Below are 24,649 nucleotides of genomic sequence, written 5' to 3' on the forward strand. Positions count from 1 at the left end.
GCAGTAAGCTAAACCTACCGCTGTTTGCTAAATACAAAACAAATGTTATAACAGCTTTATCAAGTGATACAGGGGTTATGACTCTTAGTTTTTTAGTTTTTTAAACTTTATTTAATCTTAATCTAACTAAAAATAAATGTAATTTAATGTTGGTTGGAATTAGCCTTTAAATGTTGAGTTTTGAGACATTCCTTATGCTCTAACTGACTAGATTGCAAATAAATACTATTTACATTTATGTTTAGGACTGTAACAAATCATCTCTAACTTAAATTATTCTTTTCTGTACTTTCAATCAGTTCTGACACTTATATTTGTCTTTACTGTCATGTTAGTAAACTGCAATTTTTTTTTCTTTCTAGTCTTATGTTACCTGTACACTTGGGATACATTTTGTTGGCTATGTGATGATTTGCTTTGCAGCAACAAATGCAATCTGTTCTTTGTTGTTTGGAAAACTGACACAATACACTGGAAGGATAATTCTCTTTTTCTTTGGTAAGGAAATATCCCATTTACACCAATGGCTGGGTATGGGCTATACAGTGAATATTAAAGACACATCAGGGTCACTTTGTCAAACTGTAAGCATATGTTCAGCAAAGTTATGCACTGAAGGCTCAGGATAGATGAATGTATTCCATTAACTTCATATTTGGAATGAATAAGTTAATCAATTTCATAGGATCATGCATCCAGGAATGTACAAACTAATGTTCACAAAGCAACAATTGGGCTGGATACAGGTGCATGCCACTGACCAAATCTTATAGATAGTGAGAATATATAGAAAATATGAGATAAACATATGTAATATAAACAATCTGTTACTTTGTGCTCAGATCTTTTTTCTTACTCCATATTTCACATATGAGGTAAATGGTATATGCTCCTCAGTATATATAAACAGAAAATTCAAGCGATAGAATCTCCAATGGTGTAATACGGTTTGAGAAATTTATTTTCTTTAACACAACACCATAAATAGTTAAAAACATATAAATAGCATATAATAAGCATCATACAGGTAAGTAGTGGAGACTGTACCAGATTTCTGTGGCACTGAAGTGTGTAGGCTCCAGAACCTCTTATCCCTGCTTCCACCAATACAAATATCTGGAACAAATACTGCCTAGAGAAAGAGTTTACACTCCAAACGTGTCGCAAGCTAGTGACAGGAGGCATCCCAAAATTTACCAGTGAAGCCTGTTCAAGATTTTTGTAGCAGTGGAAGCGGCTATAAGAGGTTCTGAAGCAGGGCAGCTGGGCAAGTGCCCCAGTTATCTCAATAACTTAGGAATCAGCGGGTGGGTCATGTCTGCAGCAGGGAGCATGGCACGGGTCTCAGCAGCCACTCCATGGATAAATAAGATCTCCTTTGCCTGAGAAGAGGAATAAACATCCTCTGTATGGGGAGTAAGTGTTAGTTGGGTCTTAGAAGCCAGGAACAGAAAGTTGTAGAGAGAGAAGTGAGCAGCATCACATATGAGATCATACAGTAGGTGCATATTAAGTAAGAAAGCAAGGTCACCTACTCTTCTTAGTAGAAAACACAGAGGTAACCCCACACATAACAAACAATCAGGAGGGTCAGGATTCTTTAGTATTATGTTTCATGTTATAGGGGTATACTTGCTAGCACCACGTAGGTTCCAATAGATTCATGCTTTATTAAGTAAATATAATTTAATAAAGCATTGGATGCTCTTGTTTTATTAGATATGCATAGCTCACTAAAATGGTAAGAAAGTTATGCTTCTATTAATACATAATGAAATACCCGAATTAAAAACATTATTTTCAATTGGGTTTGTGGACCTCAAGTTTTAATCTTAATCTTATTACCAAATTCTTTTATTGATAAATACTAAGGTGGTTCTGGGTCTAGCGCTGGAAATAATCCATTATCCTCCATTATGTCATGAGAACTATGTTGATATGTGAATCAATATGATATACCGCCGGACATCAGCCTGGCGGATGAAATACCAATGCAGGGAGGCCGGCAGATGGAGATCCCAACAGGGTAAGTATAGAGGCTATCTCTAACCCTCTCCCCCTCTAACCCTAAGCCTCCTTTAGGGGTGCCTAAACCTAACCCCCCCTTCCCACAGCCTAAACCTAATGATCGGTATGCTGGGCATCAGGATTTTGGCGTGGGGCTAATGATAGGCATCGGTGTTTAGATGCCTATCATTAGTTTCACTGTTGGGAAGCTGGCGGTCGGCATTTCGACCGCCAGCTTACTGACTACATACCGTTGATTTGTTCTTAAAAAAACAAAGAAAAAGCGAAGGAATGACGCAAAGGTGGGTCAGGACTGGTGACAGACAATATGTAACAAAAAGACAATGCTGGGTCAATGCTGTTGGCAAACAGACTGTAATGATGAGACAATGAGGAATCAGGGCTAGTGGCAGACAAACATAATCCAGGTTGGACAAGGACAATTATATGCAAGTAAAAGCATCCTGGTTACTTAGCAACCATCAACCAAGAACACTGTCCATACGAGAGGCAGTGCTGCTAGAAGGCAGGAAGACATCGGCCATGAGTGCGCCTGACACAACTTACTATTGACTGGTTTAGCCAAGCATATGGTTCATAAAGAAGGCTTAATATAATTTTCTATTTATATATGTCTATGAAGTGTCAAAACACTATATGTTTAAATGCGCTTGGCATTATAAAGACATAATGGACCTCATTTAGAGTTACAATAAAATCCAGGAAAAGGTGCAAATTAGAAATGAGCGGGTTCAGTTTTCAGAGATCCGAACCCACCCGAATTTTGTAGATCCGAGTCGGATCCAAGCAGGCTCGGATGTTCCCGCCTTACTCGGATCTCTGAAATCGAGGCAAAACCATAGAGATGAAATCTTGCGGCTCGCGAGCTTTCATCTCTATATATAAGGGACGTGGCGGGCGGCCATTTCACTCCAGCTTTGGAGCCTGAACGGGGAGGGTGGGTAGTGTAGGGCTAGGGAGAGGTGATGTGCTGTTCTGTCTGCCATGTCCTGTTCTGTCTGCTGTGTCCTGGGCTGTTGCTGATCCATCAGGGCTGGTGCTACTGCTGTCACTGTGCTGTCTGCTGTGTCCATCTGGGCTGTTGCTGATCCATCTGGGCTGGTGCTGTCTGCTGTGCTGTCTGCTGCGCCCATCTGGGCCCAAGTTCTGGACCCCCCCAAAAAACAAAAAATATATTTTTTTTTGTGTAATGTATATTTGTCAGTGTGCGTGTTAGGCTTAACCGCACAAGATCTAGCAGGTCGGCAACGCAACCTAGTGCTGCCCGACTCCAGTCGTCATCAATCTGTGCTCTGGGCCCAAGTTCTGGAGCTGGAAAAAAAATAAAAACATATTGCCTTTTTTTTCAAATAATTGTCTGTGTGTCTGTGCGTGTTAGACTTAGCCGCACAAGATCTAACAAGTCGGCAATGCAACCTATTGCTGCTCAACTCCAGTCATCATCAATCTGTGCTCTGGGCCCAAGTTCTGGAGCTGGAAAAAAAATAAAAACATATTGTCTTTCTTTTCAAATAATTGTCTGTGTGTCTGTGCGTTTTAGGCTTAGCTGCACAAGATCTAGCAAGTCGGCAATGCAACCTAGTGCTGCCCGACTCCAGTCGTCATCAATCTGTGCTCTGGGCTCAAGTTGTGGACCGGCAAAAAAAAAAAAAACATAGTGTATTTTTTTTGTCAATTTTTTTTCTGTGTGCGCACGACTGCACGTGTGTGAATTTTGTAACCGCACCTTGGCTACACTATTAGTGCTTGTGACACTGCTTCAAGACTGCATAAAATATGGAGGGCTGTCACATGAAAGGAGAGCAAGGGAAAGAACCACATGCCGCTAGCAGTGCAAGACCATCAACTTCCTTGTCCTCTTTGAAGGCTTATGCCTAAGGGCTAAAGTCACGCCATCGATATGGTTAAGCTACTTTTACTGCAGTTAAGAAAAAAGAATTAAAGGAAATTTGCTTTTAGATAAACAAAAAGCTGGCAATATGCCATTTACTACACGAAGTGGCAAGGAAAGGATAAGGCCTTGGCCTTTCTTTATGAAGACTGCTGGTTCTGATTCTGCTAGCCCTTCGGAAAAAACAACTGTGTGCCTTGAGAAATCAAAATCACAAATCCTCGAGGAGAGTACAAGTGTGTCCGCGGTTGCCATGTGTGAGCCAGACCTAAATACTAGTGTACTGGAGGATCCTCCAAGTTCCAACATTTGTGTGCCCTCTGTAAATGTGGGGAAGGGCAGTCAACATCTTGCAGACGTAGTCAGTGAGGATGCTTCTGTGGAATTGCACATGGAGGAGGAGGATGTTTTGGTAGTTGAAGGTGCTAAGGATGATGAGGATGTTGATGATGAAGATGTTGGTGATGAGGATGTTGATGCCGAGGATGTCCTTGAAGTAAGTTAGGCAACAGCTGTTGCCCATGGATTGAAAAAGCCAAAGCCCATTGTTGCCATGCCGAGGCAAAAGACAAAAAACTCCACTTCTCACATGTGGAATTATTTGCACCCCAATCCGGACAACAGTTGTCAAGCCATATATAACCATTGCAAAGCAAGAGTGAGTAGAGGGAGGGACCAAAACCACCTAGGAACCTCCTCCTTGCTACGTCACTTGGAGCGCATTCATCAAATATCAAAGTGTATGTCGCCAACTTCCAAAACTCAAAACGTAACAAGTCCAGTGTCGCCTATCTGCTCCCTCTCTGTGGGATCCAAGCGCCTTCGATCTCCAACACCAACACCTGCATCATCACCACCATCCTCATTCGTGATCAGAATTTTAAAAAACAATTGACTATTAAACAGTCCTTTGATAGAGGAAGTAAGCATAACAGCTGTCACCCAGTTTCATAGCGGATCACTGACACCATGACGGCTGTGCTAGTATTAGATGGTGAAATAATAAAAAAATGAGGATGATAGTGTGGAGGAAGTGCAAAAGGAGGATGAGGGGGAAATTTGTGTCCTATATGACGCTAATGTGGATGTTGATGATAAGGATGTGGTTTGCGTAAATCAGCCTCCAGTGGCAGCAGTTCTTGCTAATGATAAAAAGAAAGCAAGAAAAGCAATGTCTTGGGTGTGGAATTATTTTAATCTAAATTCTGACAACAGTTGTGACGGCATCTGTTCCATTTGTAAAGCCAAAGTTAGCAGAGGAAGGGACGTTAACCATCTAGTCACCTCCTCCCTGTTACATCTTTTGCATCGAGTTCATGCAATTTGTTTTAAAAAATTATAATTTGTAAATTAATAACAAGCAGTCCAGTATCAGCTATCAGCAGTTTGGACCAGCACATGCAATCTCCACCACCAACACCCTCATCATCAACCTCCTCCTTAATAATTGAAGGTAGTCCTTCCAAAAAATGTTTTGTGGGGGCCCAAACAAACCAAGGAGTTCAGCCACAAAAGTATCAGTCCTAGTGGCTAAAGTGATTGGTTTGTTAAACTGTGCATGTCCTTTTTAATATCCCACATAAGAGTGGGTGGGAGGGACAATTCCATCTTGCACCTCTTTCCTTTACATTTGGCACAATTTGGGGCATTGCCGACTGACATTATTATAGTTTATTAAACTGCCAGCCTGTCTGCCACTGCTGTGTGGCAATGTTTCATAGATGTCCTATATTTTTTTAAACTGCTGTGTGTTTGTGCTGCTGCTCTGTTGCTTACTTTAGCCAGCCAGCTCGCTGCAGCCTTTGGCCTGTATTGGTGAAAAATAGTGAAATCAATATTGTGAGCTGTGAGGTGGTTAAAAATGCCTAGATATGCCTGAAAATGATTGTTGTTAAGGTTAATAATACTGTAGGAACAAAAACAGGCCCAAATGATGTGGTTTTAGCTGTTTATATAATTTTTGGGAAAAAATACAGATCCAAAACCAAAACCTAAAAGCAAAACACCAAGGAAAAAATCCCAAACCAGATTCAGATCCAAAACCAGGGGAGATCCAGATCCAAAACCAAAACCAAAACACGTTGGTCGGCGCACATCTCTAGTACAAATCTGCACCTAGACAAACCACCAAGTGTTGCCAATTAATTCTTGTTTTGCATGCAGGGGAAAACTGCATGCTTTATTTTTACACTGTGATTTAGGGTCCAGCTCACTCTAATTCTCACTGCACATTTTAAATCTGCCAACATGAACCCTCCGCTTCCTAATGAAGAGCAATATGACATTGCCACATTGTAAAATTGCACCTTCTAACTAGGGGTGAGCGGGTTCGGATTTCTGAAATCCGAACCCCCCCGAGCCCCCCCAATCCGAGGCAGATCCGAGTCAGGCTCGACTTTTCCCGCCTGACTCGGATCTGAAATCGAGGCAAAACGTCATCATCCCGCCTTCCGAGTCTCGCGGGTTTTGGATCCTATATAAGGTACCCGCGTCGGCGCCATTTTCTCACTCGGCTGTGGACAGAGAAGAGGGAGGGTGGGAGTTAGGGCTGTGTAGTGTAGTGTAGTGTAGTGCTGCTGTTGTCCACTACTTCAAAGTCCATAGGGGCTGGCTGTGTTGTGCTGTGCTGCTGTTGTTAATAGGGGCTGTGTCCACTACTTCAAAGTCCATAGGGGCTGGCTGGACTATGTTGTGCAGTCAGTTCTCCATAGGGGCTGTGTCCACTCCAAAGTCCTGTGCAGTGTCCCAGTCCTAAAGGGGTGCTGTAGTGTTGTCCAGGGGGTGCTCTGTCCATCAGGGGTGCTCCCCCCAAGTGCTAAAAAATTAATATATTTTCTGTGTTTGTGAATTGTGTGCGCAGTAGCCGCACGTGCATCAACAAAGTAGTGTCAAGCGTACGCCTGTGTAATAAGTAAAGGGCCGGCTGGCTTGACCGTTAAAGGGTGCTGTAACCCCCAAAGTACACTCCAGTCCAAATAAAAAAAAAAAATATTTTCTGTGTTTGTGAATTGTGTGCGCAGTAGCCGCACGTGCATCAACAAAGTAGTGCCAAGCGTGCACCTGTGTCATAAGTAAAGGGCCGGCTTGCTTGACCGTTAAAGGGTGCTGTAACCCCCGAAAGTACACTCCAGTCCAAACCAAAAAAAAAATATTTTCTGTGTTTGTGAATTGTGTGCGCAGTAGCCGCACGTGCATCAACAAAGTAGTGCCAAGCGTGCGCCTGTGTCATAAGTAAAGGGCCGGCTGGCTTGACCGTTAAGGGTGCTGTAACCCCCGAAAGTACACTCCAGTCCAAACCAAAAAAAAAATTATTTTCTGTGTTTGTGAATTGTGTGCGCAGTAGCCGCACGTGCATCAACAAAGTAGTGCCAAGCGTGCGCCTGTGTCATAAGTAAAGGGCCGGCTGGCTTGACCATTAAGGGTGCTGTAACCCCCGAAAGTACACTCCAGTCCAAACCAAAAAAAAAATTATTTTCTGTGTTTGTGAATTGTGTGCGCAGTAGCCGCACGTGCATCAACAAAGTAGTGCCAAGCGTGCACCTGTGTCATAAGTAAAGGGCCGGCTGGCTTGACCGTTAAAGGGTGCAGTAACCCCCGAAAGTACACTCCTGTCCAAACCAAAAAAAAAATTATTTTCTGTGTTTGTGAATTGTGTGCGCAGTAGCCGCACGTGCATCAACAAAGTAGTGCCAAGCGTGCGCCTGTGTCATAAGTAAAGGGCCGGCTGGCTTGACTGTTAAGGGTGCTGTAACCCCCGAAGGTACACTCCAGTCCAAACCAAAAAAAAAATTATTTTCTGTGTTTGTGAATTGTGTGCGCAGTAGCCGCACGTGCATCAACAAAGTAGTGCCAAGCGTGTGCCTGTGTCATAAGTAAAGGGCCGGCTGGCTTGACCGTTAAGGGTGCTGTAACCCCCGAAAGTACACTCCAGTCCAAACCAAAAAAAATATTATTTTCTGTGTTTGTGAATTGTGTGCGCAGTAGCCGCACGTGCATCAACAAAGTAGTGCCAAGCGTGCGCCTGTGTCATAAGTAAAGGGCCGGCTGGCTTGACCGTTAAAAGGGTGCTGTAACCCCCAAAGTACACTCCAAAACAAAAAATATATATTTTCTGTGTTTGTGACTTGTGTGCACTGTGGCTGCACGTGCATCAACAAAGGAGCAGCGCCAAGCGTGCGCCTGTGTCCCATAAGTAAAGAGCCGGCTGGCTCATTTCTTAAAGGGTGGTGTAACCCACAAAGTGCACTACTCTCCAGCAAAAATAAAAAAATATTTTCTGTGTTTGTGTGCGCTTTAGCCGCACGTATATATCAATATAACATAAATGGAGGACCAAACTTTCTCGGATAAAAATAAAATAGGGAAAGATCAAGAACCACTTCCTCCTAGTGCTGTTGCTGCTGCTGGGAGTTGTTCATCATCCCAGAGAGGAAGTAGGAACATCACTACTTTTACTAAACAATTGACCCTCCAACAGTCCCTAGCGATGAGGATGAAGTACGACAGCAGTCATCCTGAAGCAAAACGTATAACTGATGCCTTGACTGCTATGTTGGTGTTAGACGTGCGTCCAGTATCCGCCATTAGTGCAGTGGGATTTAGACAATTGATGGAGGTAGTGTGTCCTCGGTTCCAAATCCCATCTAGATTCCACCTGCATCCTCAAAGCAGCAGCGACAAGCGTGCGTCTGTCTGTTAAAGGGTGGTGACACCCTCAAAGTGTGCTACACAAATAATTAAAATATTGTTCTTTTTTTTTCTGTCTTTGTGAATTGTGTGGGCTGTAGCCGCACTTGCATCCTCAAAGCAGCAGCGACAAGCGTGCGTCTGTCTGTTAAAGGGTGTTGTAACTCTCAAAGTGCTCCAAAAAATAAAAAAAATGTTTTAATGTGTTTGTGACTTGTGTGCGATGTAGCCGCACTTGCATCCTCAAAGCAGCAGTGACAAGCGTGCGTCTGTCTGTTAAAGGGTGGTGACACCCTCAAAGTGTGCTACACAAACAATAAAAATATTCTTCTTCTTTCTGTCTTTGTGAAATGTGTGGGCTGTAGCCACACCTGCATTGTTAAAGCAGCAGCGACAAGCGTGCGTCTGTCTGTTAAAGGGTGGTGTAACTCTCAAAGTGCTCCAAAAAATAAAAACTATTTTTTAATGTGTTTGTGACTTGTGTGCGATGTAGCCGCACTTGCATCCTCAAAGCAGCAGCGACAAGCGTGCGTCTGTCTGTTAAAGGGTGGTGACACCCTCAAAGTGTGCTACACAAACAATAAAAATATTCTTCTTTTTTCTGTCTTTGTGAATTGTGTGGGCTGTAGACGCACCTGCATCCTTAAAGCAGCAGCGACAAGCGTGCGTCTGTCTGTTAAAGGGTGGTGACACCCTCAAAGTGTGCTACACAAACAATAAAAATATTGTTCTTTTTTTTTCGGTCTTTGTGAAATGTGTGGGCTGTAGCCGCACCTGCATCCTTAAAGCAGCAGCGACAAGCGTGCGTCTGTCTGTTAAAGGGTGGTGACACCCTCAAAGTGTGCTAAACAAACAATTAAAATATTGTTCGTTTTTTTTCTGTCTTTGTGAATTGTGTGGGCTGTAGCCGCACTTGCATCCTCAAAGCAGCAGCGACAAGCGTGCGTCTGTCTGTTAAAGGGTGTTGTAACTCTCAAAGTGCTCCAAAAAATAAAAAATTTTTTAATGTGTTTGTGACTTGTGTGCGATGTAGCCGCACTTGCATCCTCAAAGCAGCAGCGACAAGCGTGCGTCTGTCTGTTAAAGGGTGGTGACACCCTCAAAGTGTGCTACACAAACAATAAAAATATTCTTCTTCTTTCTGTCTTTGTGAATTGTGTGGGCTGTAGCCACACCTGCATCCTTAAAGCAGCAGCGACAAGCGTGCGTCTGTCTGTTAAAGGGTGGTGTAACTCTCAAAGTGCTCCAAAAAATAAAAAACTATTTTTTAATGTGTTTGTGACTTGTGTGCGATGTAGCCGCACTTGCATCCTCAAAGCAGCAGCGACAAGCGTGCGTCTGTCTGTTAAAGGGTGGTGACACCCTCAAAGTGTGCTACACAAACAATAAAAATATTCTTCTTTTTTCTGTCTTTGTGAATTGTGTGGGCTGTAGCCGCACCTGCATCCTTAAAGCAGCAGCGACAAGCGTGCGTCTGTCTGTTAAAGGGTGGTGACACCCTCAAAGTGTGCTACACAAACAATTAAAATATTGTTCTTTTTTTTTCGGTCTTTGTGAAATGTGTGGGCTGTAGCCGCACCTGCATCCTTAAAGCAGCATCGACAAGCGTGCGTCTGTCTGTTAAAGGGTGGTGACACCCTCAAAGTGTGCTACACAAACAATAAAAATATTCTTCTTCTTTTTTCTGTCTTTGTGAATTGTGTGGGCTGTAGCCGCACTTGCATCCTCAAAGCAGCAGCGACAAGCGTGCGTCTGTCTGTTAAAGGGTGGTGTAACCCTCAAAGTGCGCTCCACAAACAATAAAAATATTCTTTTTTTTTTTCTGTCTTTGTGAATTGTGTGGGCTGTAGCCGCACTTGCATCCTCAAAGCAGCAGCGACAAGCGTGCTTCTGTCTGTTAAAGGATTACATCGGTGACAGCATCCAAGTAGGCATGTCAGACAGTCCGTACCTGTACTGGCAGGAAAAAGAAGCAATTTGGAGGTCCCTGTACAAACTGGCTCTATTTTACCTGAGTTGCCCCCCCTCCAGTGTGTACTCAGAAAGAGTGTTTAGTGCAGCCGGGAACCTTGTCAGCGAAAGGCGTAGGAGGTTGCTTCCACAAAATGTGGAGAAGATGATGTTCATAAAATTAATTATCAACTCTTCCAGGGAGACCAGCCTCCAGAACGTACAGAGGGACCTGTACGTGGAACCTGTGGTTCCAGCAGGGACGAATTAATACTCTGTGAGGATGAGGATGTACACACTGAAGAGGGTGAGGAATCGGTGGATGAGGAGGATGAGGATGACATCTTGCCTCCGTAGAGCCAGTTTGTGCAGGGACAGATTAATTGCCAGCTTGTTTTGTGGGGGCCCAAACGAACCAATCATTTCAGCCACAGTTGTGTGGCAGACCCTGGCGCTGAAATGATTGGTTTGTTAAAGTGTGCATGTTCTGTTTATACAACATAAGGGTGGGTGGGAGGGCCCAAGGACAATTCCATCTTGCACCTCTTTTTTTTCTTTGCATTATGTACAGTTTGGGGCCTAGTTTTTCAAACTGCCATCCTGTCTGCCACTGCAGTTTCATGCCTAGATGGGTCACGTGTTTGTGCCGCCCACTCGTGTCGCTTAGCATAGTCATCCAGCTACCTCGGTGCAACCTTTTGGACATAAAAACACTATTGTGATGTGTGAGGTGTTCAGAATAGACTGGAAATGAGTGGAAATTAAGGTTATTGAGGTTAATAGCATAGGAGCAGAAAAACCTACAAATTCTGTGATTTTAGCTGTTTTTATGCTTTTTTTCAAAAAAATACAGATCCAAAACACAAAACCCAGAACCCAAAACACAGAAGGGTGGTTTTGGCAAAACCAATCCAGATCCAAAACACGAAGAAAGATCCAGATCCAAAACCAAAACACAAAACACGAAAAGTGGCCGGTGCACACCCCTAGTTCTAACTAGATTTACTTTTAACTCTCAGAGGACCAGTATCCCTGTAACCTGTACATTGGTTTAGTCCTTGGGAGAGTGAAGAAGGAAAGAAACAGGAAGGAGTAGAGACTAGAAGTAGTACAACAAACATGATTTACATGGTGCATGTATTATGCCTGTTATTTCTTTCTTTACGTCTATAGCCGCATTCTCAAATGTTGCCATTATTATCGCACTACTACTTTGGGAGCCACATCCAAATCAGCTTGCTGTATTCTTTATATATCCTGCAATCTGGGGTATGGCAGATGCCATCTGGCAGACCCAGACCAACTGTAAGTAATAAAGTTTAACTTTTTTTATATGATTAAGTTCTCTGACTAACAACTCATAATTGTGTTTTGCTTTAATTTTTTTTGCCTTCTTACTGTCCCTTCTCTAAGATTCACTTCAATTGAATCTTAAATGTGATAATAATAAATTAATATACAATTCTGTACTGCATCACGGATTGATTAGCTATTGTAATATGGCTAAGCACATACTGTAGTTTACTGGTATTTTTTCTGTGATGTATTGTGCTGTATTGATGGATAAATGCAATTAGATATGAGGAGAAATCTGAATACACCCAAAGTTGGGGTTTCCGAGTATAACAGAGTCCCAGCTTTGAAAACATGGCAAAATGTTATTTTCCTGGAAATCAAGGATCTCGTGTGTTTTGCATTTCATATGAGAGTCCCTCCCTCATGACCAGATGCCATTTCACACAGGAAATTGTATGGAGAGGGTGTGGGCTGTAGTCGTGGGTCAATAGATGTCATTAGAGATGTCATTAGAGAGACTGTTCATTTGTTTGTTTGTCAGACACTAGCTAGCAAATACATAAAATAATATAGGATGCAAATAAAACTTGCGGCGCTACTGCATATATGAGTTCTGTCAATCTCTTAATAGAACTTTCTTGTGATACCAAAGTCCTGTCAATCTCTTCAAAGGATGATGATATACAATTCAATGATGTCAATCGATTATTTGTTCAGACAATCAAAAGAATTCCAGCCATTCATCGATGTAACCCCAAAAGAGAGGAAAAAAATGCAAATAGTGCAATAGGTCCACAATAAATGTAATCAAGATCATACATACAAAAGGCCCATGAGGTTGGCCTTAATTAAAATGAATATAATATCCTCTAATAGTAGAAATAAAACCATACCGTGTTCAGCACCTGATTAGTTGCTTTTAAAGTGAGTGTGAATATGGGAGGCTCCAGAATCCCCTTTCCTCTCCCTCCAAAGCAAAGTACTGCTGGGCTGAACAACAATGCCGGTTATTGAATAAGTGCACATAGGTCCATCAAGCTCCACCAATGCGTTTCGAGTACTAATGACTCTTCCTCAAGGTTACATGGACTCACTGGGTAAGGCACCACTATTTAAGTGTGTATTGACCTGGAAGTGCACTCCATAATTAAGTCTTAAAAAAATCCTATAAGATATCAATTGATATTCAAATCACACATAAACATAGGATTATTTTATGTATGGAATCTTAAGACAATAAATTAGTGAATCTATCCAAAATAGAGATTTTAAAAGTATTCCTTCCAGGTTATTCTATATTTCCAGAGGGTTAATATCAATGGCATATCAGCCGATTCATCACTTCCAGTCTCGGCAAGTGCGAAGATCATGACCTCACTTCCGGTTTCATGGAAGTGTGGGTCCATCCTTTAAAAAGAGCCCCCCGTGATGGTGACTAAATTAATGGGTACTACTCTAATAGTAGATATTTTCCACCGCCGCTGTAGATAAAAATCTATAATTTCTGATAAATGGGTGGTGATACCTCCAACTCCCGCAATAATGGGTCGTCCAGGTAGCATAGTTGTACTTTTTTGGATTTTAGGGAGTATATATATTGTTGGAGTTTTTGGTTGTTCTATTACAAGGAAATCAAATTCCTTCTTAGAAATGGTACCCTTTTCTCTATATTTTATAAGGTATTTCAAATAATTAGATTTTATTTTATTTATTGGCTCCATTTTTAGTTTCTGATATGTATCACCATCTCCCAATTGTCTATATATCTCCTTAGTGTGGCAATTGTTGTTCATTATAGTGACTCCCTCCCTTTACCACAAGGTTTAATAACTATGTCACTTTCCTTGCTACGATTTTTTAGAGCTTTATTTTTCTTTTCGAGTCAAGTAGTTCTTCTTAGATTTATCATATTTTAATTCATTTAAATCTTCAATCACCAATATATTGAAGCAATCTGCAAAAGTTCCCTTCATATGTGAGGGATAGAAAACAGATTTCCTATTAAATGGAAGATTTTCTTCTGTAGTTTCTACTTGAGGTTCTTCATTTTCTTTTGTTTTTTAAGGGTAATCTTGCCTGTAAATTTTTGGGTATCTATAAAGGTTTTAAAGACATCTGCATTTCCAGTAGGGGCAAATTTAAGACCCTTTTTGAGGAGGCTTTGTTCAGGAGATGTACTGTAAGCACCTTATTGCTAATGTTAAAGATTTTTGTATCACCCAAAGTACAAGGTAGTTGATTTATTTCTTGAGTTTCTAATGTGGTTGTCTCTTTTTTCTTTTTCTTTTTCCTCCTCCCCTGTGATTTCTTTTTCGCACCCCTAGTTCCTCTGTATTTAGGGTATCCTATCTTTTCAGATGGGAGAATCTCCTTTCTTTCCCTAAAAAAGGTCTTGGTGTATGGGTATCATATTCCAATGCTTCGTATCTATTAGTAGAAAAACTTTCCCTTGTATCATAAGTATTTCTATAGGGTCTGCTTTTTATGAATTTTTAAGGGTAAGTCCAGTCCCTACTATTGGTATCAGTATGTCTATCTTCTTCCCTAAATCTGGGTCTAAATTGATGGACAGGTCTTCTAAAGTTTTTTTCTCCTTTCAAATCTGATCCCCCAACTCTTCTTCTTATAGGTGAAAGGATGGTTTTCCTTTTCATCGGTGTTCTAAAATCCCTCCTATGGGTATAATCTGTGGGGTTTTTTCTATTAAATTCTTTTCTATTTGGAAATGTAACTTTATGAATTGGTTTGATATTTCTTCTGTGGCTATCCTCTTCACTCAACTCTGATTCCTCTGATAGTGTTAGAGGACTCTCTGGATATTGGATATTGAAGGTATTCCCTTTATTGTTTGTTTTATTCTTATAGAATTCATAATCTCTAGAGAGTTTTGTCTATTTTTTAAAAATAAGATCTCTAGTATTCTTTTTTATTTTGAATTCTATCTCTTTTTCTAGAATAATAAGTTCTGGCATTTCTTGAAAGGGTTTAACAAGAGTTTGTAAGATCTTAATTCTTTCATTAATTTCCATTAATTTCTCTCGTCTTTCCTTTAAAATCAACTGAATAAGGGAAAAAGAACAAGTATTGCATATGAGATCACTACCATCATTAAAAGATGGTGTTTTTTTCAATCTAAGGCCTTTGGGTATTATCTGGTCAGACATATATTTTTTTAGAGTAGCCACCTCCCACCACAACCTATTTTCTTTTAATAAACAAGTTTCCAGTTTTTCCATGGCTGTCTCTAAATTGTCATCTGTCATATCAATATTGTCAATTCCCACATGTGGGTTGAAGATATCCTTAACTAAATTCTCTCTATTTTGTAAATGAGCAAACATTTTTGCAGCCTGTTTTTTAGTTCAAAAGTGGAAAATAATCAAACGGCATATACAGAAGGAAGAACAAGGTATCACAAGAAAGTTCTATTTAGAGATTGACAGAACTCATGTATGCAGTAGCGCCGCAAGTGTTATTTACATCCTATATTACTTTATTTGATTATCTTTGTGGCTTGTGGAAATCCACTGTACTTGACGCTGTGGCAGCTTTTTTACCTCTTGCGCCAGTTTATTTGTTCTTCCTTCTGTATATGCCACTAGCTAGTGTTTGTTTGTCAGACACTAGTAGCACACGCAATCCAGTGCAAACATGTTCTTGTGTCTGTTGTCAGAACTGAACATGCCAACTTTATAAATTGCCTCCCCGAGAGAATCCCAGAAAGGAGATTCTGTTGATATCTTTGGAGGACAGGCCGGACTATATACGTCATCAGCTGCACCCCAAATTATTGAAATGCTAAAAAATTGGTGTCAATAAAAAAATCTCAAGTATTTTATAATTCAATTTAAATAATATATCAAGAGAGTGTGTTTTGAAAGGCAGCATACATTCCTGTTCTTATTGGGTGTGGTTGGGTCCCCGTCAGCTGCACTCCATAATAAGAAGAGCAAAAAGCCTTTTTATTCTGATGCAAAAAAAAAAAATAATCTCAATTTATGCTGGCTTCATCGAACTTCAATATCTATCTTTAGAGAAGGTCAAGGGATAAGTATAACATGTAAGAAAGGGCACACAAATATACACAATGATTGACAATCCTTAAAAAAACATCACCTCTATGAAGGGAAAAGTTATTGCTGAAAAATGAAAAATTGCCAACTTGCCATACACAAAACACAGTGGAAAGGAAAGATTTTATTTGCGAGTGGTGGTCCTGCTACTGCTCTTTCATGCACTAGAATGCCTATTGCGAAAGCCAGTGCCAAACACAGTCAGGCATCTTCTATAACCTCGTCTGCACCAACTTCTCACTCTAGTTGTCTAGATGTGTAATTTCTTAAACAGGTATAGAAGTGCACAAAAAGAACACTAAGGCTGAAAAACAAACTGTGGAGATTCTAGGGGAGTCCATGAGTGCTATGTGTGAGCCTCCTCAGCTAAATTCTAGCGTGCACCTCACTTTACAACAACTAAAATATATAGGAATTTAGTTAAAGCAAGTTGATAGTGATGACTGTAATTGGTCCAATGGTGACTGCATCCAATTTGTTACAAAAGTGAAAAAAACACCCCATTTATTCAAATAAATGAAAACAGCAAGAGCAGAACTTAAAAAGAACTTACACAGCAAAGAACCTACAACTTTTAGAAACAAAGAATGATTCATTCACAATTTGGGAAGGGGGAGCCTACAAATATATTTACAAGTGTTAAAATGAAAAAAAAAAGAAAAATAATTATTTTTGCATCTGCTTCTCAGAGCATGCACTAAGCCACTTAAACACTTATTAGCTGCATAGTCCGGCCATTAACTTCAATATAAGTCCATTGGGTACTATAATTTTTACCATTTTCTGTACTAACAGTGAAACCACACGAAACATCGGAATCCCTCTCATCCAGGTACAACAAGTGGAGGAAGTTATAGTCAAGGGGATGGAGCAACAGCTCGCGATTTGCAGAGCGACTTGACCCAGAATAGGTCATAGTGATGTGACTTTAAAAACAATTGCAAATTGTAATTCCACCTGCATCTGATTCTGAATGAGGCCCTCTGTGGGCATTGCTTGTTGTACTACTTTCTTTCCATGGACGTTAACTAAAATAGGTGCAAGGGGTGCAGCTGCTATAGAGCCATCTTCCATGTCAAAGTTACATGTGTTATTAAATGTTTCACTATTTGGTGGTACATAGGGGCCCTTACAAACTTTTGCTATGGGGCCTTCAAATAGTTACGTCTTTCTTTCTTTCTTTCTTTCTTTCTTTCTTTCTTTCTTTCTCTTTCTTTCCCCCTTTTATGATAACAATATAATTGAGTATGTGTTTTTATAGGCTATTGTACTGTATACATTAATACATTGCATACTGTGCATAACATTAATAGTTTTTTTTTTTAAATAAACCAATACCTTATGTTTTTCAGCTCTTTATGGAGAATTATTTGATGATCACAAAGAAGCTGGCTTTGCCAATTATCGTCTATGGGAGTCATTGGGATTTGTTATAGCCTATGGATACAGCACATTTTTGTGTGTATCTGTGAAACTATACATCCTCCTTTCTGTGCTAGTTCTTGGAATGGTGCTTTATGCACTTGTGGAGTACGGTGAACATAAAAAAATGGCACACACCAACCTAGGAAAAGAAATAGGTGCTGATGACTCAGTGTGTAAGCAGACTAAAATATAGTTTCTAATATTGCCCTATTTTAAATATGCACATGTATATCTCATTTAGTACTGCTGGGCCTACATTAACACAATTATGCGTCTTTGGTTAAGTCTTAATGGACAACACTATTGTCTTTTTTGCCTTGAAATTTACTCCCATTTTCATAAGGCCATTTACTTTCAGTTTATGAGGACCAAGGTTCCAGCATTAAACCTAGTAATAGAACCTCACCAGGAAAGACAAGAAACTATAATTAAAACAGGACGACTCAATGTTAAATGACTTGACTGTGGTATCAAGGATCCAAAAAATTGTTAACATCAAACCCAGTCTAATGGCCTTAATCCTAAATTCCTAATCCATACTTAGTAATCATAATCCTTATATATAAATATAGAATATTCATGTCAAATAACCTGTTAAAGGCTATTAATACAATATATATTCTGAATACAGGCATATACCAAGTATGATTAATTAAATATACCAAGAGTGATTAATATGAATCATTAATTATTCCCTAATGTATTATTTTATACCTCTGCCATTCAGCTCTTTCTGATCTCCTACACCATTATAGAATTTGTGATGTTAAACACTACTCCTGGAATGTATCTTTACTGTATATCGTCAGTAATAAGCCCCACCTTGCCTACCAAGTCTGATGGTTTGTTGCCGGTCTCAATAGCCTGATGCATATCTTTCAGTCTGTTACAGTATCCAAGGTGCAATACTGCCTAGAGACATATAGGGCGGTATCCACTTAGCCCCAAACATTGTTTGGCCTCTAATGGATCCCCTTGGGCTATCCAATTAGCCCCAAAGTCCGGCCCTATACCAACACTTATCAGGGATTTTTTTCAGGACGATGTGATGTGTCCCAAATAATTATACCTAAAAAGTGCCATGTTTTTACCAGCGCAATGGCGAAAACAAATAGCTCCATGAACTTATGTATTTTGTGAAAAGTATCCTATTTGACCGCCCGAAACAAATAGGATAGGGTGAAAAAAATTGTTGAAAAATGTAGATTATCGGTGAATTATCTGCGTTTTTCACCCCTGAAAAAATATTGGGGATAATTGGATACCGCCTATGGAGTTAGGTCTGGCATGGTCTTAAATAAGCCTTAAAAGTCCAAGATAATAGGCCTAACATCAGCACAACCCCTCTTACAAGTCTAAGGGGTCTATTTACTAAGCAGTGTTAGGAGACAGAGTGAAAAGTGATAAGGTGCCAGCCAATCAGCTCCCGACTGCCATCTCACAGGCTGTGTTTGGGAGATGACAGTTGGGAGCTGATTGGCTGGCACCTTATCACTTTTCACTCTGTCTCCTAACACTGCTTAGTAAATAGACCCCTCAAGCTGGTTACACACTACACAATGTGGGGTGGCCTGAAGTGAATTAAAAAAAATTACTGTTATGGGGGTAAACATTCGGGAAACCGGCTGCCTTAATACCGACAGCCGGCTTACCGACTGTCATATCCTGGCGAGGGTGAAATGCCGGGCATCTAGATGTAGATGCCTGACATTTCCCGACGCCGGGAGACAGGCGCCCGGCATCCCGATCGAAAGGGATGCGGGGCACCGCGAGCGGACAGCCGCGGGGGGGAGGGTTAGGTTTAGGGCACCCGGGGGGACTTAGGGTTAGGCACTCCCCCGGGAGGGTTAGGGGTAGGCTAGAGGGAGGGAGGGTTAGGGTTAGGCAATCCGGGGGGGATTTAGGCTTAGGCACCCCCCGGGGGACTTAGGTTTAGGCAGCGGGGAAGGGGGAGGTTAGCGTTAGGCACTTAGAGGGGGGATTAGGGTTAGGCACTTGGGGGGGAGGTTAGGGTTAGGCACCCCTAAGGATGGTTAGGGTTAGGGGGTTAGGTTAGTTTAAACTTACCTTAGCGACGATTGGGATTTCCAGCGCTGACGGGCTTCCGCTGCCGGGAACTCTGCTTTTGTCGGCCAGGTGCTGCCAGGAATCGAACCATGGTTTTTCATACCGATTCCGTTATGGGAGTGTCACAGACAGGGCAGAGTCGCAGCCGCAAAGGCCATTTTTAGAATAAGTTTAGAAGGAGACAATGCGTCAGCCATAGGGCATTGTACAGTAAGTGTCAATGGTCATCGTGATAAGGTGCAGATGGTGGAGTGTTTGAGCCCATTGGCAGATTTCCACTGTCCATGGACAATAAAAGTGGGCACTTCAGCCAGGCTTGCAATCTCCTGCACTTGCTATTACAGAATGGTGAGGCTGAAACTAACATTTGCATATTATCGTAGCTATAAATCCAGAAGAAATAGCAGGCGCACATGCATTAGCATCCTTGTACATTCATTTGCACGCTTGCACACCAGGGAAATGGCTGATACTTGCATTTGCATGTACTCGCAGACACAACTCCAGCAACAAAGCATCTGCATCCATCCCTGAATCAGGCCAAATGTGATAATGTAAATATACATATTTGTCATGTGTATTAATTTGATATATATTTATAATGGATTTTTCTATTTTTGGATGTACGTAAATATAGCAATAAGGAAAATGTGATATTTTAATAAATGTGCATCTGAACCAACATCAGGAGTTTTTATTGGTCTATTTTATCAGAACAGTACTTACACAGTGACTTCAATTTCATTTAGAATTTTCTGATTTTGTACTGTATTTTGCTCCATTGACATGGTACTGTACCTACTCTTAGCCAGATCTATAAAAGTAGCAGCTTAATGTACGTACATATGCTGCAACTAAGTATGTGTTGTTGTGAAATTAAGCTTCATAACTAAATGTATTTTTATAATAGAGATATTGGGGGTGAGTGCTAGGTACAGCTAATTACCTTAAGGGTTGATGGATAAAGCAGTAAGAGTGGAGAAGTGGACCAGTGGAGCAGTTGCCCACAGCAACCAATCAGCTTTGATGTAACATTTGTCAAAGTACATTGTATAAAATGCTTAATATACCAACCAATACAGTATGTTAGACAATCCATAAAAACTGCAACATGGCAGAGTAAATAAAGATGTAGCCACCATTATCCCAAAGCCGGGGCGTATCTATAATGGGTGCAGGGTGTGCGGGGCACACGGGCCCCTGGGTGCAGCACCACACACCCTGCACCCATAATATACTTATTTACTTACCTCTTCGGAGTCCCACATCGGCGCGGGGGTCCGGCGCTGTAAAAACGTCTGGAAAATGGCCACGGCAACCATTTACCTGTCATTTGCGCATGCGCAGTACAGGGAAAATGGCCACCGCAGCCATTTTCCCGGTGACCTGCGAATGCACTATATACACTTTGGGCACATTCTAGTGACCAGAGTCTATAACTCCGACAGCTCAGTGCGCTGACGGCTTCCGAACGGAGAGGAGGGGGCCCATGACGGTGACTGCACACGGGCCCACTCCTCACTAGGACGCCTCTGTCCAAAAGTGATAATAACCAGTTCTGCTGAGTGTATCATTAATAGTTCTTTCTTTGCTAGTAGCTGAAACTTCTGTATCCTGAATTCTCATTACGGACTCATCTCTCCAATGTTTTGGGGTCTGAGCATACGCATGTGCAGAATGGGTTCTGCAATCTGATGTGATTGACATGCTGAGGCATTTGGGGGGCAGAGCAGGGGCGTGGCTGGCCACCGTTCCTGGACACGGGGGCATGTTCAGGTAGGGACGAGACGAAGGTTCTTCATTGGTGGATGCAGATTTCCTAGACTCGCAAGTGACCCGGTCTGGCTGCAGGAAGCTTCAGCTTCTGCATGCTGGCCAAAGGAGCAACCATCGCGACCATTGGTTGTGATGGTGTTCCCAGGCTGCGACCTCAGTCGCAGTGCTGGGATACCAGATGTAGCAAAGAGGTGTCTTTTACCTACAGACACCACCTGCAGCATTAGCATTTTAGATGGACGAAATTGCACAGCCGCTTGTATGCAGCGCTGCAATTTTGTCGTTCTCTAAATCAGGCCCTCAGTTTGCATTTTAGAGTCTTCTGACTTCTCCTGCATTTGGCAACTCCATTTTTATCTCTCTCTAGGGACATAGGTGGGATCAAAATGGGATGAGTGTGAAATCTAAATCCTACAGTTTCCCTGACATTCAAGGACAGAATGGTTTTATAAATTATTTGAGAAAACTCTGTTACTTAGGGCCTGATTCATTACGAATCACTATTGCGATCGATGCTGCGATTACGAACGCGGACCTGCAGTGAAAATATGCTAATGAATGCAATCACAATGCTATCACAGGCCAACATAAAGACGCCCACTTACCCTTACATCCATAATACTTTGCAAATCTGTGAAAACATAGGTATCATCAAGTACCACAATTGCACAAGGTCAGCTCAATCTACGTATGCCATCGCAGTGGCTAATTTATGCACGACCTTGTAACGACCTTAAAATGGACAGGTACGTCTGCGTTTCACCAACCACCCCACTGTCAACACCATGCTCACTTCCTGTCAATTACTCTGAGATGGGTCTGCGTGGTCTCTGCGATCGCAGTACAATCACAGTGGTGCCTTCGTGTATGCGCACTGCGATGCATACATATGCGTAGTATGCAACAATCTGCCATCTGTGTGCATAATTGCAATAGCGATCCGTAAAGAATCAGGCCCTTAAACCAATGTACATTATCTCTTTCCAGAATCTTTGCATGTCTATCTCCACTACAGGAGACCGAAGCAGTGCCTGAGCAGGAGATTACTCTGCACAGTGTTGTGGTGCCACCCCCTGCAAAAAAAATGTAATGCATAAATCAGTGTTTATGTAGCACCTTAAAAACAAGCCCTGCCCTGATTTGAAAAGCTTCCAGTACCATAGTATCCCTCTGTTTGTGAGTTTTGCATGGAGCCTGCTCACTTTGCTTCAGCCATGTTCTCCCCTGGTATGAAGCCCTGAAGTGTTGTAAGCGGCCACCACAATACTTGTGGCCCAAACCCTTGGCTGTAATCGGGAGTACCCTATTGCCTACTTTAAGGAACTGGCTGTGTTAATGCACTCCAGTGCGAACCCCCAGGCCTCCTTGACCGGGACTCCACCAGAGGGTTTTCTCCTCATGCTCCCTTGATCTCCTGCTAAAGACTCTGGTACAGGGCTGTGCAGGTCCTGGACTTCTTGTGGCTGCTGTATCCCCTTCTGGCCATGGTGAGTTGCAGCCTGGATGGGTATGCTCTCCACTGGTGCTCTTTCCATACCCTATTGCTGTCAGAGCGCTTCTGAAGGACAACTTTCCGTTAGGGTGAGGGTCCCATAGACACTGACAGTTGTATTAGGTGACATATCAGCATTCCCCTGCAGATGCACTCTATCCTGAGACTCCTGGCCCTCTTTAGATTACAGTTTAGGCTCTGGATTCTAGCTGGACAATTCTCACGAGCTCCTCAGCTGAATGATGCTTCTCTACATGTAGTGCTGTATGCCATCTAGTGGTCAAATGCCCTAATTACTCTGTCACTACTTCACCTGCGGCTTCTTTGTAAAATGTCTGCCACATAGTTGCCATGTCTCCTTGAGGACCTCCTTCCCACTACCTAGGGGGAAAAGAATTATCAACAGCGCTAGGCTACCTGGTTCCACTGTGCGCTTTCATGCTTCCCATGTGACTGTGCTGCCGCACGTTTTTCTCTGTTGAACCAGTCTATAAATGGGGAAGGAGGAAGTAATTGAGTTTACCTCTTTTCTGTTTTTACACTGCTTCCATACCTTCAGATGACGCTTTGCCGCCTCAAGCTCCGTCAGACACCATGCTCCTCGCACGGTCCCTCCTCTCCTTCTACCGTGAATGGGGAATTTGGTGATTTAAATCAGCAGCTTAAAACCTTGCCAATGAAGCTGGATTTTAAGACCTTGAAACAACAAATTCAGGATTCTGTGAAAACTCAAATTTCAGCATTTCAGGTGGAGTTTTCCCAAATGGAGACTCAGGTTTCAAGAAAGGTTAGGCTTGCAGACTAGTGAGTTGAGCTACATTCAATGTCACCTTAAGGATCTCTACAATAGAGGCCACCACAATAACTTCAGGATCCGTGCCACCCGCTGGGCAATGTTGATGCTCTTACCATCTTTAGTGTGCTATTGGGGGAAGTTTCTGACAATCAGATTTTTTTTGACAGAGCTCACCATGCCCTACGGCCCATAGACCTTCAGACTGGAGTCCCACTAATCATCATCTGCCGCCTTCACTTCTTCAATACTAAGGAGGCGATTCTCCAGAAAGTTAGACATCTTAATAGCATCATCTTCAATGGCCATAAACTCCAAATCTTACAAGACCTTTATTGGCAGACTTTACAGCAGAGGGAAAGATGATCTATTTTCTTGAGCTGGGCGATCTGTATCCTTTCTGCGAGACCCTGGGCATTCAGAAAGTATCATTGCTTGATTGGCTGGCCTCCTCCCCCAGCCAGCCTAGCTTTACCTCTGTGGGAGTCCTGGCAGACTGTTCAGCACAATAAAGGACGGCCTTGTCCTGATACCTCTCTTGGTTTTTCTCAAGTGACTTGACTAGCATTACCCTTCCCTGTTTTTGTCCTTCAGTCAGGCTGAGAGAAGCTCCCTTCCTCATGGTGTGCGATCCTGGTTTCTGGGCTCAAAACCTGGCAGTGGCTTCCAACCCTCGCTACCACCTCCAAACTACTTTTGTCATTATTTGTTTGATATTTATTTTAGTTATGTCATTCCTTGGGTCCAGTTTCTCGGTTTGCTATTATGGCCCCACTTTATTATTATTATGATGTCCCATTCTCTCTGTGACTGTGCAGCCTTTTTGTGGCTGGCCTTGGGATGCGGGAAAAGGAAAGATATGTACCTGTTATCCTTACCTATAGTATCTTGTTTTATTTTCTTCAACTTGGGTTGGGTTGATGTGGGTACTCTTAATTTGCCTATGTTAGTTGATGTATGTGTTCTATGGTCCACTACCATCCATCACCTTTTTGTATTTACTTAGTTCTTATATGTGTGCACTGTAAACATTATTAATATACCTACATTTCTACTCTTCTGTTATCATAATGTTTAGTGTTATTGGTATTCTGACCCTCATTACACCTAAGCAGTGTGTAACAATTCAGATAGCTAAACCAAGTTCATCTCTTAATCCACAGATAATGAGG

The 24,649-nt window shown here is 41.9% G+C and overlaps 1 protein-coding gene across 1 annotated transcript in view; it reads left to right on the forward strand.

The window, feature by feature from the left end:
* Window positions 1-17,542, forward strand: part of LOC148503968 (N-acetylglucosamine transporter UNC93A-like) — a 93,757-nt gene extending 76,215 nt beyond the window's left edge. The window contains exons 6-8 of the mRNA XM_088448945.1: window positions 363-498; window positions 11,729-11,860; window positions 17,277-17,542. Of these exons, the coding sequence (XP_088305071.1) occupies window positions 363-498; window positions 11,729-11,860; window positions 17,277-17,542 (534 nt within the window). The remainder of the gene's footprint in view (window positions 1-362; window positions 499-11,728; window positions 11,861-17,276) is intronic.
* The last annotated feature ends 7,107 nt before the right edge of the window (window positions 17,543-24,649 follow it).

This window comes from Taudactylus pleione, unplaced genomic scaffold (genome assembly GCF_031769625.1).
Source record: "Taudactylus pleione unplaced genomic scaffold, aTauple2 ptg000473l, whole genome shotgun sequence".
NCBI classification, from domain to species: Eukaryota; Metazoa; Chordata; class Amphibia; order Anura; family Myobatrachidae; genus Taudactylus; species Taudactylus pleione.